Source organism: Phascolarctos cinereus, unplaced genomic scaffold (assembly GCF_003287225.1).
Source record: "Phascolarctos cinereus isolate Bilbo 61053 unplaced genomic scaffold, phaCin_HiC Scaffold_726;HRSCAF=1367, whole genome shotgun sequence".
NCBI classification, from domain to species: domain Eukaryota; kingdom Metazoa; phylum Chordata; class Mammalia; order Diprotodontia; family Phascolarctidae; genus Phascolarctos; species Phascolarctos cinereus.
Window position 1 is genome coordinate 205453951 of NW_027556098.1, and position 17988 is coordinate 205471938.

Below are 17988 nucleotides of genomic sequence, written 5' to 3' on the forward strand. Positions count from 1 at the left end.
TAGGGGAACATTAGATTACATCAACCAGGGACTGGGTAGGTTGATATAAATGTATGAAGAGAATGTGGAAAATAAACAGGTTGTTGAGTGGTGGTAGAAGGATGGTATGGAAATGGTGGTGAGGATCAAGTGATGTATCTACTCTTCTTTCAGGTCTAGTGTGTCAAGGAGCATGAGAGAAATCACAGCTGGTACTGGAGAGAGTGGCTAGTGATGTAGTGTCCTTTACAGTTAGCCAGATTTCCATCAGTGCAAGTAGATGCAAGGAGCATGAGAGAAAAGCATATATAGTATAATGGAAAATCTTTTAAGGATAGAAAAAAATTCAGGGCAGCTAGGTGGCACAGTGCATAGAGCACTGGCCTCAAAGTCGGGAGGACCTGAGTTTAAATCTGGCTCCAGACCAAATACATGACACTTAGTAGCTGTGTGACCCTGGGCAAGTTACTTAACCCCAATTGCAAAAAAAAAAAATAATAATAATAGAAAAAAAATTCAAAAGACAAAGTGAAACAGGAGGGCAGAGCAAGACAAATATTCTAGAGGGGTAGGCCTGAGGAAGATGGGGTTAAAGGAACAAGGAGTAGTAACAGGGAAAGATAAGTTTGGGACATTCTGTTGAATTCTGGTTTTTATCAGCTTTCCCAGAAAGCACTGGTGGCTCTCCCCTTCTTGGTGTGGTAATGAATGACTAAAAATGATGGGGGTTTTTTATTCTCTGAGGTGTCTGAGGTGCTAATCCAAATCTGTGCCTCTGAGGTAAGAAGCTTGGGGTTTGGACCCTCTTTTAATAATTTTTCAAAGTTTAGGAATTTTTGATTTTCCCCCACTTCCCAATAAGCAAGATTGTCCACATACCCAATCTTTCTTGTAATGGAAAGCTTTGGAATTGTTGATTTTCTCACTCCTACTGTCAGCTGAGGTTCTAGTCCTAGGCAGGTTGATAAAGGCTTTATCCATGGTGGAAAAAAGGCTTAGTGTTTCTGCCTTTTATGGTTAAGTGAATATGTTCATTTGTTGATTTATTTATTTCAGGGCCAAAATCAAATGATCATATATAACTGTAGCTGAATAGAGACACAAATACTATGTAATTTAAGAGGTGGGAAAAGGTTAATTGATAAACAGGTTTTTTCTAAAGTTATGTAATGTGTTTCTAATGGAGGGTCTAGTGTCTTGCTTTGGTTTTTAAAACAGCAGTTTTACCTGTTTTTGGTGACTTAGATGATTTGCTTAAAGACTGATTTGACCTCTGATTGATTTTAATACCAGCAATGCTTCAGCTGCCTTTTTATAAGGTCTTTTGAGATTAAATGTTGTTTATGTTAAAGATATCCAGACTATTTGTGATAGAAGTTATTATTTAAAAGTAATAACTAACTCACAGGAGAGTTTGTCAAATGTGCATTGGTAGATGAAAGTGGCCCTCTGCTAAGCTTCTTTGTGAATGTGTGTGTGTCAGGGGTACTGAGTGAGGGAGTAGGAAAATACTCATTTTTCTGGCCAAAAATATTACTATTAATATGTAATTTTAATTTTTTTTTCTAAATTCTTTCTTTCATTGTCAACTTTTGCTCAATTTGGCAGGTTCTACTAATGTACTGGCACATTCACTTTATGGAATCGTTCACATAGTGACTGCAACATTACATATAATAATGGGTAAGAATTGCTTCATATTTTAGAAGGATATTTTATTTTATGTAACATAAATAATAGTACTTAAGTTTTTGTTATTCAGTTGTTTCAGTCACGTCTGACTCTGTGACTCCATTTGAGGTTTTCTTGATAAAGATACTGGAGTGCTTTGCCATTTCCTTCTCCAGCTCATTTTACAGATGAGGAAACAGAGGGTAAACAGTGTTAAGTGACTTGCTCAAAGTCACTGAGCTAGTAAGAGTCTGAGGCCAGATTTGAACCCAGGAAAATGAAGCTTCCTGATTTCAGGCCCCCAACTGTCCACTGTACCACCTAGCTGCCCAATACTTCAGTTACGAAAACAAAAATTGTGAGACTTGAACACAATGTCTAAGACTCTCAAGAATGATTTTTTTGATTCTTAAAAAAGTCAACTAATATAAATTGTTAAACATCAAATTTAGGGCTATTTTTTCAAGTTTTTCCTCTAGAAAGTAGATATAAAGGGGATGATATTTGCTAAAAGCCATGAAAAGAATGGAATTGTTTTTAACAGTTATTTAGGATGAGAGCGATGTATTTGTATACTCTTACATATACATATATATGCATATATATATATATACACACACACACTAATACCTTGGGGTGCAAGCAGAATTTATTTTTGAAGTGAAAGGAAAGAGAGTCTCAGACAAATGGGGTTACATTGAACTCTTACCATAAAACTGAAAGGCAACATAACTCAGATAAGTGAAAACCAAATATAGTATAAAATAAAGCCATTCTAGCCTTCTGTAGCCTCACTACCAATATTATGATGATCATTGAACCACAGGATTAGGAGATACGTATTTTACCTTAGTCTCTGCCTCTTTGCACTGTGATGGAGAACCCAATGGAGATTTTATTAATTGGAAATATAACTGGAAAAGAAAAGACCATTCATCATGGTACAGAGGAGCTCAAGATAGCTGTTACATTGAATTAATTAAACATAGCACTCCAGATTTATTATTTGCTTCTGGAAATTCACTGCTTTTACTTTGTTATTTCACTGTGCTGATATTTCAGGGCATATGAAGCCAGTAGACGTCTGCACATTCAGTAGTACTGGCAAGTTTCTTCGCTTTGGATTCTCAGCTATGTTTGGCTTTGGTGGAAGGATGTTGGCATCGGCAGAAAAACATCGTTGGATACCACCTAATCAAAGGAAAGACTTTGCTATGATTAAGACACTGGCAAGCCTCAGGTAAACATTTTTCCTAGCTCTCTAGAGTTCAGTGTTTAGTATAGTACAATATATGGGAAAGGTGTTCACATCCCCATAGTACCACACAATCTATAATAAAGCTTATTATCTCTTAGACCTGAAGACTGTGAAATATCATTTTTACCTGCAAAATCCTCTCAGGACTTCCAGGAAGCCAGTAGGTATGTAACTCTGTGTGTGTTTATGTGGGTATGTATTATTTGGCTAGACCTGTGGTTGGTATCAGGAACTGCTAATAAGGAAATTTCTTCAGCCATTGCAGAGTCACACCTCCCTGCAAGATTCAATTTCCTGGGTTATTTTAAAAGTTAAGTGACTTGCTTAAGGTCATACATTCAGGATGTATCACAATATTTGAACCTCTATCTTCCAGACTGAGTTTGACTCTGTCCAGAACATCAAGTAATCTTGAATCTCGGTCTTTCCAACTCTAAAGTCTGACCTCTGCCCTTTGCGTCATGCTGCCCCTCCCTCTGCTGTTTCCCTCCCTGAAGAGATGTGAGGAAAAGGCAGTTGAGGACAGTTTTGACTCTGGCCCCAACAGCTCTTGGAAGTAACTTGGATTTTTCACTTTCTTTTATGAGAAACAACAACTTTTGAATGAGATGGGAGGCAGAAGTGGGGAGATGGGCCAGGAATGAATGGATTGGTACCCACTTCCTAGTCTTCCTTCCTATAAGGGGCTGGACTCAGGTTATCATGGGGGATAGGTGTGGAGGATCAGTGGGGAGGGCCCTCTGCATTTTGGCTCTTTTCTCCTCACTAAACTATAATTTGTAAGAAGTTAATTTCATTGTCCTGAACCCCTGGAACAGTACATGTTGATAGTTATTTTCACACACATACATATACACATATGTTCTAGGTAAACATAATTATCCAAAATGGTTTGCTTTAGAGGATTTAATCCTATAATCAGTTACTTAGCACGTTTATGTGTTTGAATCTGGGGATATACAAAGAAAAACAATACGGTCTTTTTTTCTCAGGGAGTTTATAGTCTATTGAGGGCATAAATTAGGTTGTCAGGTAAGTAAATACAATTTCAAGAGGAAGAGAAGTAATAATATGTTTTTTTTTTTACAAAATGGGATTATTTAACATTTCTTTTGTACTTTCTATTCTATAGTCATTCCACACCCCCTAGTTCCCCCATAAGGTATGAAACCATAGAGTTATAATAAATTATGTACATACACACACATACATATAAATGTCTGGAAGAATTTCACTTGGGAGAAGGCAGATTGAAGTAAAGATGAGCAGATTAATATGAAAGATGTGAAGGTATAATTTAAGAGATTTGACAACTAATCAGATATAGATGATGAAGAAGAGGGAATGATCAAAGATGATTGAGGCTTTAGGTCTAGGATGCTAATAGGATATCATCAATAGAAACAGGGAATTGGGGAAGAAGAGCAGGTTGGGAAGAAGATGGAGATATTGGTTTTGGAAATGTTATATTTTAGGTGTTGATATGTTACACAGATAGAGATCTTCAGTAGATATTTGGAAATATTTATTGGCTTTCTTGGGAGAGAGAGAAGTCAGATATATAGATCTGAAAGCAATTTGAATAAATAGAGGACTAGGAGCAAATGGGTTCACCAAAAAAAAAAAAAAAGTAGAGGAAGAAGGAAAAATGACACCCATAGTTAAAAGTATGAGAAGACTATAATTTACTAAAAGAGATTGAAGAGCATTCTTACAATCACCTGGTTACCATCTTCTATACAATACTCTTCTATTTTTCAATGATACTTGCAATCACCAAATATATTATTACCATACACTGCAATTTGACTCTTATTGAATTGTTTATACATTTTGACTTAAAAATAAAGTTAACTATTCTTAGAAAAAGGATATAGTATTTAGTTTCTTTTAAAGTCTTTTAGTTTATATTTAATATATCCAATTTTTTTCACACAATGTATTTTTCTTTTTAGAAATGAACATAGAACAACAGAATCTGGTATGTTCCAAAATGGTCTCTGTGAAATTTAAATAAGATATTGCCAACATGTTGTTATAGTAAAACAGTGAAGTAATTAATTTTCATGACTTTTAGACTATAACAACCAATGGGAGAAGATTCAGGGTCATTTCCTGAACATTAGTATCATGGCAATCCCTTGCTGTTGTTCGATGGCACCAGGAGGCTTGACTCCTAATATCAGGTCAGTAAAGGTTTAAAAGAATTCAAATCGTGTTTATAAGTTCTGAAGCCTTCTTCTAATACCATTGAATTTTCTCTCCAGAATACCTGCTATTATCCTTAATGGGCTTGTTACCTCATTATGGTATGGGCTCCAATCGATATCTGTAAAATGAGGACAATTATTCAATGAGACTTTTTTCCCCCAAATCTGTGATTCCATAAGTGTGTGAAGCTACTGGGATAGGATTTCCCTCTGTTGGTATAGATTTGTAAACTAAGTATCAGAAAATAGATAAAGGTAATAACTTTGGTCCAACAATTAATTAATAACTTCAGCAAAGTTGCAGGTTACAAAATAAGTCCACAAAAAAATCAACAGCATTTTTGTACAATGACAACATAATCCAAAAGGCAATAATTGAAATTCAGAATAACCAAAAAATTCATAAATTACTTTCAATATTTGTACAAATCCAATTATAAAATTCTCCTTAGAGAAAGAAACAACTTAAACCATGGGAGGAATATTCAGTGCTTTTAGCAAGGCCATGCCAATATAATAAAAATGACAGTACTACCAAAGGTAATTTTCATCTTAATGCTATGCCAGTTAAACTATCAAAAAGATACTTTACATAATTTGATAAAATAATAACATTAATTTGGAATAGTAAAAGATCTAGATATTAAAGGAAATGATGAAAAACAGGTAAGAATAAAGGGAGAATAGCACTTCCAAATCTCAAACTATAATTTAAAGCAGCATTCATTAAAACCATTTAGTATTGTTTAAAAAATAGAGAAGTAGAACAATGGAAGATTAGACAAGAGAGAATCAGAAATAATGGAACCCAATAGTCCAGTATTTGGTCAACCCCCAAACGTAAATTAGTTGGGAAAATATTCACTATTTGATAAGAACTGCTGAGAAAACTAGAAAGCAGTCTATCAGAAACTAAGTTTAGATCAAATTCTTGTTCAAAATTCCACAATAAATTCAAAATGGATACATAGCCTCAATATTAAAGATACTGTCAAAAATTAGAAACGATGTAGTAGATAATAGACCCTTCACTGTTATAGATAAGATATTTGTTCTTAACCAAATAAGAAGTTATGGCAATTTAAAAAAGATTTTTAAAAATTATTATACAAAATTTAAAAGGATTTACACAAACAAAATTAGTGAAGATAGTCTAAGAAGGGAAGCAGTCAACTGGGAACAAATCTTTGTACTCATTTTTTGGGTAAGGGTTTGGCATCCAAAATATATAGTCAACTAACTAAATATGTAAGGCCCAAAATCATTCCATAATAAATAAATGGGCAAAGATATAAACAAACAGTTCTCATAAGAAGAATTACAAATTCTTAATGAACATATGAAAGAATATTCCACATAAATAACAATAAATAAGAAAGATTCAAATCACAATGTCCTTTAGGTTTTGCCTCACACTCAGCAAATTGGCAAAGAAGACAGAAGATAAAAATAGTTTATGTTGGAGAGTTATAGAAGGAGAGCCACCCTAATGGATTGTTATTAGAGGTATGAATTAGTACAGCCATTCTAGAGAGCAATTTAGAATTATGCAAATCATGTGGCTAAAATGTATATAATTTGACTTGAAGATTCTACTGCTAAGCAAGGAGGTAACTGAAAAAAAGAAAGTCTCCATAATCTCCAAAATATTTGTGTCATTACTTTTCGCAGCAGTAAAGCACTAGAAACAAAGTAGATGCCAATGGATTGGGGAATGGCTAAATTGTGATGCATCAATTTAATGAAAAATTACTTGTGCTGTCAGAAATGATGATTATAATGAACACACAGATTCATGAAAAGACTTACAAGAACTGGTACAAAGTATAGTAAGCAGAGCCAAGGAAGTAATATGCACTGTGCATGACTGCACCAACATAAATAGAAAGAATAACCACAAAACAATAAAAAATAAATGTGAAATTACAGAGAACAGGCATGGCCCCAAAGAAGAGATGAGAAAACACTTCCTTTGCAGAGGTGGGGATATCAACAGACGTGGGATATTCCAACCGTGAGAGTGTTTAAAAGACATTGATCAGTTTTTCTGACCCTCTCTTCTGCTTTATCTTATATCTTTAAAATAAAATGCCTTCTTATAAGAGATGGCTTTCTTGTAGGGATAGAGTCATTTAGGCAATGTAAAAACAAAATGTATCAATAAAAACATATGTAGAAAGAACTTCGGTTGACATATACTAAAAACATCATTTGTTCTCTTTTAAAGTAAAGCCTAAAACATTACACAGGACATGGTATTAAAAATAGATTAAATGGAGGCAGTACAATTTTGGTAAAAAGTAGGGTTCTTAGATTCACAAAATTGGGGTTCTACTCCCAGATTTTCCTCCAACTAGTTGTGTGACCTTGGAAAAGCTATGTGGTAAGCTATCAATTTCTTCTTTTGTAAATTGAGGGAGTTAGGCTATATAATCACCAAATTCTCATAAAGTTTAAAATCCTGTGACTTTTTAAATTAAAGAGTTTTTTTCCCCTGTTGCCAACTTTGAAACTTTTTTCATTGAAATAGAATTATAATAATTTAAGTGAACATAAGTAATATTTACTTTAATATCTAATCAAAACTTTTTCCCATTAATTATTTTCCCAAGTTATTTGATGCCTCTGCACACAAATACATATTTAAGTCACAAAAATCACTTAAATATTTATACATTTTGAACTTAATGAGTAATTAAATATTTTTTTTTACTCAGGACTATGACATTCAGACTTGACCAAAAAGTTTAAAAATAGCAAATGGATGCCGATGTCAAAAGCCCCCTACCTTTTAATGCCAACTGCAGTAATTTCTGGATACTTTAAATTAAAACCTGGAGGATACCTTTTCCCATTTGAACCCAAAGCTCCTGTAGGACTGAGTGATTTTCTTTATTGAGGTACATTGAGCTGCCATTGAGATAAATACAGCTGTAACCCTAAAATTACCCTTTCCCATTCCCCTTTTTTATTTGCACTGAACTCCCTTGACCTCTCTACCTGCTTGGGAGATTCGGAGACTTTAATCGTGGTGTCTGACTAAGAAATACTCATTGTGATTAGTGGTTTTTCCCATCATCCCTTTAATTGTGGATTCCTAGTCATTTTATGTCATGATAGTTGAGCAGAATGTATTGATTTCCTTTTCATGGAGCTTTTTAATAAAAGAGGTGTTTGAAGAAAAAGTTAATTCATAAGCAGAATTGATTACAAATGGTCCATCAGCAGTTTTAAACTGTCACTGCAAAATATTAAGAAAAATACAGAATAATGTAACATTGTTAAATCAATTTTCCCCAAACCTACTAATAAATGCCATGTTTATATGAAAGGAACTGTACAGATTCTTTTTTATGCTAGAATTCTGAACTAGATACTAAATTAGATTTCTTAAAGTAAAACAAAAATGTTTAATTTGCAGATTAAATAATGGAAGTATGGCTCTTATTATTGTACGAAACACTTCTCGACCAGAATTTGTAAAACACCTGAAAAGATATGCCAGTTTAAAAAACCAGGTATAGTAAATCTTTCTTGGTTATCCTATAAAAAAAACCTGCTAATCACGGAGGGAACTTTACTGCCAGTACTCACATAGATGTCCTCCCTTAAGAAGGCTTAGTTTCTTGTCTGAATATATTAGCCCCTTCTTATCTGAGTTTGGAAATCACTAATCTGTCTGATAGAGATTAGCCTTCTTAGGACCATCTGCTATTGCTCAGTCCTGTGTAATTTCCATTAGATCTCAAAAGGGAGTATAAATCTACCAAACTCAGGAAAAGCAAAGAATTGTTTTACTCAAGTATGGAGTAAATTGAGAATTAACAGCATGCCCTCATGTATAGATGACTTCGGAAGTCTTTTTCAAATCAAATGTTCTTTGGAAGAGAACATGATGAAATTCAAAATTTTGGTTGTTGATATTATGACAACAGATTTTCTTTCATATTGTGCCCTTCAGATTTCTCAGATATTCTCGTGTAAATGAGCATATATTCAGCAGTTAGCAGAAATGTACTGATCCAAAATTCACAGCATTTCAAATGTAAACACTATTTACCCTGACATTTAGAACTAGAATAAATTTTAATTTTTTTTCACCATTCAAGGGATTCATTATATCTTTAAGACACAAAGTGGGGGATCTAAATCATATCCTTCCTCCAACCACATGATGCAGTGGCTAAAAGACTGAGCTACAAATATGAAGAAATCGGTAAATTTCTAACCTGTTTTCAATCTTAGCTGTAGAGACATCAGGTCTTCCCAACCTCAAATTCAGTATGATTTTAACTATGTTATGCTGCCTCTGTGTAATTCCCATGGTATTTTACTCAGGAATGTAGAGTTTATATGGTAGATTAGAAAGTTTCCCCTCAATTTCCATAAACATTAGGGTTTAAAGGGGAAGCCAAGATATGCAAATATAGATATAACACAAAATGTTCTATTATCACAAAGTCACATGACTGTGAGTTTTCTCTCTTTATTTTAAGCAAGCACCCCCAGAGTTAGGCTATCTAAACGTATGCTAGCCATCAAAGTAATTAAGTTGAGAAACTAAACATTTATTCCAACACTGCTGCCATTACTAACCACCATTTTTGAAATGGCCATTTTAGAGTTGCTTGGAGAGCCAGTTTACAAGACTCACATGAAAAGAAAAATAAACTTAATACTTTTTATCCACTCCTTCAAACAAAGAGAGAAAATTCCGGGCACGAGGAGCAACCGGTACAAAGGCCCAGAAATGGGAGAGCATCATGGGTGAGGAGCAGCAATTAGGCTGGTGCGGATAGACCACAGAGAGTTTGGAGAAGAGTATTACATAAGGAGATTAGAAATCTAGAAAGGGGCTAGGCTGGGCATGCCAAACAAAGCCCTTTATATTTGATTCTACAGGTAATAGGGAGCCTCTGGAGTAGATTGGGGAGGTATAGGGAGTGACATGGCCAGAATGACACGTTAGTGAAATCACTCTAGTAGTCGTTTGGGTGATGGATCACAGGAAGAAGAGACGAGGTATGGGTGGCAAATGGAAAACTATTACATCAGTCCGGAAGGGAGATGATGAAGGCCTGAACTAATGCAGTGGAATTGTGAATGGAGTGGAAGGGATATATGCAATGAATGACTGAAAATAGCATTTATTGAGTAGTTACTATGTGCCAAGGGCTATGCTAATAAGCAGTAGGCTTGCTTAACTATAGATGCAGATATGTGTAATGTATGTGTATGTATGTATATATACAGAGATAACACACATATGTATGCATGTACTTATGTGTATATATGTATATTCATATGCATATATTTTTAAAGAGACAGCCCTTGCCCTCAAGAAGCTTGAATTCTAATATGGGGAAGGCAATGCATATAAGTGATTGGTGACCACAGAAAGGTGCTTTGTACTGAAAAGGTGAAATTAGGAGGTTGGGAGGAGATCACATGGAGGGAAATGGTAAGTTGACCAGGGTGAATAGCTGGATGGGTTGTGAAGCTAAGTCATTCCTGGTGTTTAAGGTCAACCAGTAGAGAGTAGGCTAGTTTGCACAGACTCAGACATCAGTCACCTAGGTTAGGCCATATGATGGGTGTTCTAAAGGTGACATATTAAATTATTCAGGGACCCAACTAATGTTGAGGTCCAAGTCTCAGATCCAAAATGAAGAGTGCTGGTGTGGAGGAGCAAGACATGCCATAGGAATAGAATAAACAATATTAAGCAACTTATTGGATATGTGGAGTGAATGAGACTGAGTTGAGAATGAATCCAGTTTTGATAAGGCTGGGTGACTGGAAGGATGGTGGTATACTCAGTAGTGATAAGGAATTTTGTTGGGGAACGAGAGGAGGTGATGAGTTCTGGTTTGGGACATATTAAGTCTGAGATGCCTAAAGAATATCTAGTTTGAAATATTCAATAAGCAGTTTATGATGACTAAAGCTCAGTAGAGAAACTAGAGTTTGTTATATAGATCTTGCAGTCTTTTGCATAGAGATGATAATTGGATCATCATGGCTAATGAGGCTGCCAAATGAGAAAGTCTAGAGCAGGAATTCTTAATCTTCTTTGTGTCGTGGACTACTTTGGTGGTCTGGTGAAGTCTAGAGACTCTTCTCAGAATAATTTTTGGTTTGGGTTTTTTGTTGTTGTTGTTGTTTTGGTTTTGGTTTTGTTTTGTTTTTGTTTTTGTTTTTGTTTTTTTTTTTTTTTAGGCAATGGGGTTAAGTGACTTGCCCAGGGTCACACAGCTAGTAAGTGTTATATGTCTGAGGCCGGATTTGAACTCAGGTCCTCCCGACTTTGAGGCCAGTGTTCTATCCACTGTGCCACCTAGCTGCCCCCAGAATAATTTTTAATGCATAAAATAAATACATCGCAAAAGGATCATGAAGAAAACCAATTATAGTTCTTGTACCAGAGGTCAAGCACCTCTGGTGTAAGAAGAGAAGAGTCTCCTGAACACAGCCTAGGGAACACTGACAAGTTAGGGGCATTTCATGACTCCTCATTCAACAAAGGAGACTTAGCAGGCATTTCAGACAGAACAAGTCAGTTGTACTGGGGCAAGGCAGATATTGAAGAAATGAAGAAGTCTGGAGAGTCAGGTCATGGCTGGGGACCCCCCTGAGGTAGTGTTTCTGGGCAGGCAGTCACCAGTCAGGAGAGTGGTGCTTCAGGGTAGAAGAATTTTCTGGGAGGGAAGACACTTGGCTAGGAGGAGGAGAAGTCCATATAGTCAAATTGTGATCATGGCTAGGGATCTAGTTAGGGTTTTTCAAAGACAAGTGAGACTTGGACATATTTATAGGCAGGAGGGAAGGAACCCAGTAGACAGACTGAAGATTAGAGAAAAATAGGGGATAATGGAACAATCTCCTGGAAAGGTCAAGAGGAGATGGGGTCAAGGATACACAAAAAAGGATGAGCTTTAGTGAAGAGAATAACCACCTCATCATCAAAAAATTGAATGAAGAAGATAATGGGCAATGCCAGGGAGATGAGATGAGAAGAGGGAGTTTGATGTTAATGGCTTCAGATGTTTTAGTGAAGTGTGAAACAGGGTCCCTTCCCGAGATGATAAGTAGAAGGGAATGATGTGGGAGGTTTACAAAGAGAAGGTTTGGAGTAGATGCTATGGTGAATTTGATGGAGCTTTTAGAGAGGAATAGAGAATTGCCTTTCTGCACTGGGGACTCAGTTGAGATTAAGTTATATCTGCTTATAATGAACCCAGGCAGCATGGTTTTATGACTTCCTTCAACTCTCTTCAGCAGTACATGAGTAGGATTGAAGGTAGCACATCAAGGGGGAAATACAGGTTTGGTCAGGAGAGATTGTAGGACAAGGGAGCAAGGGATTCAATAGTAAAGGATGAGGTATAGTTGAGGCATCAAAATTAGGTAGGAGAGTATAGTCAGAGCAGAGAAGCTTGAGAAAGTATGGAGGAGTAGAAGATTTGAAGTTCATGATGACAAAAAAGAACAGGTTTAGCAATAAGTAATAAGACATATGGAAAGTCCGAATGACAAAGATTAAAATCAGATGAAGGGAATTCCAGGTCAAATGACCAACAAGAGGGAGGACTAGTCATTTTTTTCTGATCCCCACAGTCATTCAAACTTCTCCAAAACAAATTATGCTCCTAAGACAAAGCAACCTCACCTCTCCATGGTCTAGGACACCCAGAATCCAAAAGAAGGTTAAAAAACCAAAACCAACACTAAAATATATGTAATGGCACCTGCCCTGAGTTTACTCAGCATGTCCTCCCCCACTGCTCACTACTCCAACAGCAATGAGGTTGAACTAGCTAAGCGAAGGACCTGGCACAGGGACTTTCAACAAAATCTAAGGACCTAAAACACAAGCTTGCAACAAAACCCAACTCCACATGCCAGTCTCCCCTTTATCTTTCCAGACCTTTGGATAATCCAGCTCCACACTGCTTCTTGGCATCGTGACATAAAACCAGCTCTGTGGTGGCAGCATTCTGTGCCACAAAAGATCTCTGTAGGAAAATGGAGGACTAGAGGGAAAGGAGCAGGACATGTGCCTGGGCTTGAAATAGAGCTTGATTCCCTCACCCCAAAATCCCCTCCTCCTATGCCCTTGAGGATGCAAACTATAGGAATCAACTTGGTAGGATTAGTTTGGCAGCTCTCTGAATTTCTGGGGCTAGCCAGAGGACTAAGGAACCAAGGGCACCAGGACAAGATGCCAAGTGTGGGGAGAATATGTGGCATTCCACCAAGTCTGGGACAGCTAGGGACAGTTCTATCTCTCCCTTTATCTCCCCCACTCCCCACCCAAGTCACTTGGGGCAGAGAGCTAGGCTGGTGAACCATGAATTGCCCACTGTGAGAGGAGGATGAGATGCTTTGAGATCTAGCCCCTAGGAAAACCACCATCAGAGGGAACAGAGTCAGAGAGCAATAGGGCAAAATAAGCAGGGGGAAAAACTTGTATTACCAAAGAACTCAAGAAGAAGAAAACTCAAAGATCTGGAACATTAAAAGATAAATCAACAGGGAAGGCACTAATAGCAGAGGAAAAGATGACCTCCATATCTAGTCAATGCGTTCAGTCATCTAAGATTAAATACTGTAAAGCAAAGTTAAATGATCCAACTTTGATGAGATAAAATCCTGAGTGGTTTAAAAGAGAAGTGACAATTATGAAAGTAGATTTATGGCCTGCACACCAAAAAATAATTGGCATAATAGAAAACCTTGAATCTCTGATGGCAAGTCTCAACAAAGAGATAAAAGAAAGAACAATAGATTGGGAATGCAAAGACATTAGAGTAAAGGTCAATCCAGAAGAAGAAAAGCAAAAAACCCAATAACATTAAAAGAAATATGTTCACCATTGAAGCAAAATATGCTCACCTCGAATGTGGAATGTGTAGAGGTAACCTAAGGATCATAGGTCGCCCAGAAGAACATGGCAAAACAAAAAAACCTGAACATCATAATGTAAGAAATAATATGAAAGAACTGCCCAGAACTTCTGAACATAGAAAATGAAATACCAATTAAAAGAAAACAAACAAAAAATTAAGAGAAAGAAAAACTGAAGCTGCACAAGTTCTTCAAGCAATCAGGGAAAAGACCTTCAAATACAAAGGAAAACATTTTGAAAAACAGAAGACTATTCTATACGCACCAGAAAACATAGGAGGGGATGGAATAATGTGTTCCAAAAACAATGGAGCTCAAGATGCAGCCCAGGGTGACCTACTCTGCAAATCTGAGTTTACCATAAATCAAAAAAGATGGTCATTAAATAATAAAGAGGAATTCAAAACATTAGAAAGAGCACCAGATGTGAAGACATTATGTGCTTCTTGAACACCTCAGACAACAGAAATGGAGGAGCAGTAAATGAATGCAGGAGCTAAGAACACTAGCAGCAACAGAGTGACCACAGAGACCAGTTAAATGACTTTTTAAAAAAGATGGACAGTGGGAGATAAGTATAAAGGTGGAAAGCTGGTAGAGGTGATAATGAAGAGGTGAGCCTAGGGCATTATGGACAGAACTTTGACACACCCTTCCCTACAGGTGAAGCAATAGTTGGGAGGGGGTACTATGTTACAAAATAAGTGGGTACATGAAAAGGAGTAGGGGAGCAGAGGAATTCAGGGAAGTGATTAATGTGTCTGAGGCAAATCGAAGGCTAGCGAAGAGAAGGTGACTTCTGTGGTCTTTCAGGAAGAGAAGAGCCTCAGGAGAGTAGTTGAAGAGGAAAAGGGAAGGATTGAAGGGGAAGAAAGGAAAGAGGACTTGCTTCGCTGGCAGGAAGAGGTTCCACTGATGAATACTTCTATGAATGAAGAGAGATGTTCTGTGAAGGGAGATGGGGACCTTGTGCTGGGTGTGGTCTGAGGGATTTAATGCTTGAAAAGACTGCTCATCCTTTCTCAGGTCAGGAGGGAGCTGGAACTCCTGGGAGCAACTGGTACCTGGTGGGGTAGGAGGGCATGGATCAAATGGTGAGGCAAATGGGGCAAAGAAGGTAAGTAGGGAGAAGGTGTAGATCAGTAGCAGGTGACATAATCAGAAATGAAGTTGGGGGATAGTCCTACCCCAACTGTACTCTGTCACCTTCACGAATTGGCATTGTTCTGAGAATAAGGCAAAAAGGAAAAGTAGAATCTGCAAGGCAAGCTACAGGGCAGTGGCAGAAACTGCCTAGAGGTGAAAGAGAGGCCAGAAGAGATACCTCAGAAGTTTTGAGGAATATAGAGAACAGAAATAGTTAACACAATATTTCTAGACCGTAACATAATAAATTTTTTTTTCAGGAACCTTAAAAATAGACATACACCCAAGTGGAGATTTAACAACGAAGTCCTAAATAATGAGTGGGTCAAAAACGATAGAATCAATAATTATCTGAAAAAGTTACAAGGGTAAAACAACATAACAAAATTTATTGGATGCAGCTAAAGCAATGCTCAGAAGAAAAAATCACATCCGTACAAACATACATTAGAAAAAAGTACAAAAAGAGGAATAATGAACTGAATATGCATTTAAAAATTAGAAAGCCAACAAATAAACCTAAAATAAGCACAAAAAATTAGAGGAGAAATAGATACATTGGAAATAAAACCCCATAAAATCTATAAATAAAACTAAAAGCTGTTTCTTTGAAAAGACTAATAAAAATGATAAACTTTTAGCTAATCTGATAAAAAAAAAGAGGGCAGAATACCAATAAAATGGCAAATGAGCAAGTTGAAATCACAACAAAATCTCCAAAATCAAAAGATTATTTAGGACATATTATGTACAGTTGGATGCTAACAAAACTGAGAACACAAAAGAAAAAGTAAAATACCTTCAGAAATATAAAGTATCAGAAGACCACATAGAGATGTTAAATAACTCAGTCTCAGACAAAGAAATAGATCTACCTGTAAAAAGGGAAAAACAAAACAAAAACAAACTTCTGGTTCTGATCAATTTATAGGAGGATTTTTATCAAACTTTTATAAAACATTTAATATCTATACTTCACAAATTTTTCTCAAAAATTAGGAAAGCACCTTCAGCAAAACCCTTTTATCAAACATAGACAATTCTTGCTTTATGTAGGTGGACTGTTCCGCAGACCTCTATATAAAGGGATTTTTATATAATTCAAATTTGCCAGTAGACCTGGGGAAGGAAGGGATGGAAGGAGGCAAAAAGGGGGCCAAGTGCCTATGGAGAGGGCCTGCACATGGTTCAAGAATACACAAGGGCCCAGGATAGAGAAGCAACAGCAGAAGGAGGAACACGTGGTATGAGAGGAGGCAGCCATGTGGGGTCCTGGCCAGGCTCCCAGTATGGCAGAGGTGACAGAATCTCTGTACTCAATTCTTCTGCTTTCACTTAGAGGTGGTGTTTTTTTTTTTGTTTGTTTGTTTTTAATGAGACGGGTGGGACATAAGTGCTGAGTGAGGGCAGTAGTGGAAAGAAAGCAAGAGAAGTAAAGTTAACAGTTTTGTGGGGAGTTTTTTGTAATGTGGCTTTCTTTCAGAATTCTTTATACAAAATCTAATTTGTATAATGCAAATGTATGTAAAGCAAGAACTGTTTGTAAATATAGTCCTAATATCTAGACTAGGGCAAGATAGAACACAGAAGGAAAACACACCAATATCATTAATTAATATTGACTCAAAAATTTTAAACAAAATCCAGTCAAATAGACTGCAGCAATTATTGAAGAAATTCATTACAAATGAGATATATACCAAGGATGCAGGGATGGTTTAACATTAGGAAAATCATCAGCATAAATAATCATATTCAAATGAAAACATCCCACACTACATGATTTTCTCAATAGATGCGGAAAAATCCTTTCATAAAGTACAGCACTCATTTATGCTTTAAAATTTTATAACATATAGGCATAAAGGGACTTTTTTTAATATAATACAGAAGCGTCTTTGTAAAATCAAAAGCAAGTATCATATGCAGTGGATACATTAGAACCTTTTCCAATAAATATGAGAGCAAAGCAAGTATGCCCACTGTCCCCACTATTATTTAATATAGCTTTTAAAATCCTAGCAATAAGACAGGAGAAAGGAATCAAAGGCATAAAGATAGATAAGTAAGAGATAAAGCTATCTTTATTTGCTGATGATATGATGATATACTTGGAACAACTTAGAAAATCATCAAAGATATTAACTGAGGTAATAATTTCAGCGAAGTTTTAGACTACAAAATAAAAACTAAGTTAACATTTCTACATAATGATAACAAAACTCAAGAATCAAAAATAGACAGGATAATACCATTCCAAATAATTGCAACATGTATAAAATATCTGAGGATCAACCTACCCAAACACACAAAATACTTGAATAGATTTAATTACAAAATACATCTTAAAGAAATAAAGACAACTTAAATAGTTGGAGGACTACGCCATGCTTACATAATAAAAGTAAGAATACTACCAAAATTAATTTATATTTTAATGCTATACTAAAGTATCATGGGGATACTTAGGGAACTTGATGAAATAATAACAAAATTCATTTGGAAAAGCAAAAGACCTAGAAACAATAAAAAGAAATAGGGATGAAGGGGGAAGAGCACTTCCAGACCTCAAATTATATTGTGAAGCAAAAATCATCAAAATCATTTGATATTGATTAAAAAGTAGATCACCGAATCAACTAGAAGAGAGAATGAGAAACCATGGAACTCAGTAACCCAGTTTTTGACAAAGTAGAAAACAGAAATTACCTAGGAAAAATTATTTAATAAAAATGTTTAGGAAAAATGCAAATCAGTCTGGCAGAAATTAATCTTGACCAACACCTTGCAGTACGTTTCATGATACATTCTTAAAGG

At 36.1% G+C, this 17988-nt stretch overlaps 1 protein-coding gene across 1 annotated transcript in view; it reads left to right on the forward strand.

Annotated features, from left to right (window-relative positions):
* Window positions 1–17988, forward strand: part of CERKL (CERK like autophagy regulator) — a 190246-nt gene that overhangs the window by 167697 nt on the left and 4561 nt on the right. Inside the window, exons 6-11 of the mRNA XM_021006410.2 lie at window positions 1588–1662; window positions 2713–2890; window positions 3007–3072; window positions 4864–4889; window positions 4986–5094; window positions 8540–8636. Of these exons, the coding sequence (XP_020862069.1) occupies window positions 1588–1662; window positions 2713–2890; window positions 3007–3072; window positions 4864–4889; window positions 4986–5094; window positions 8540–8636 (551 nt within the window). The remainder of the gene's footprint in view (window positions 1–1587; window positions 1663–2712; window positions 2891–3006; window positions 3073–4863; window positions 4890–4985; window positions 5095–8539; window positions 8637–17988) is intronic.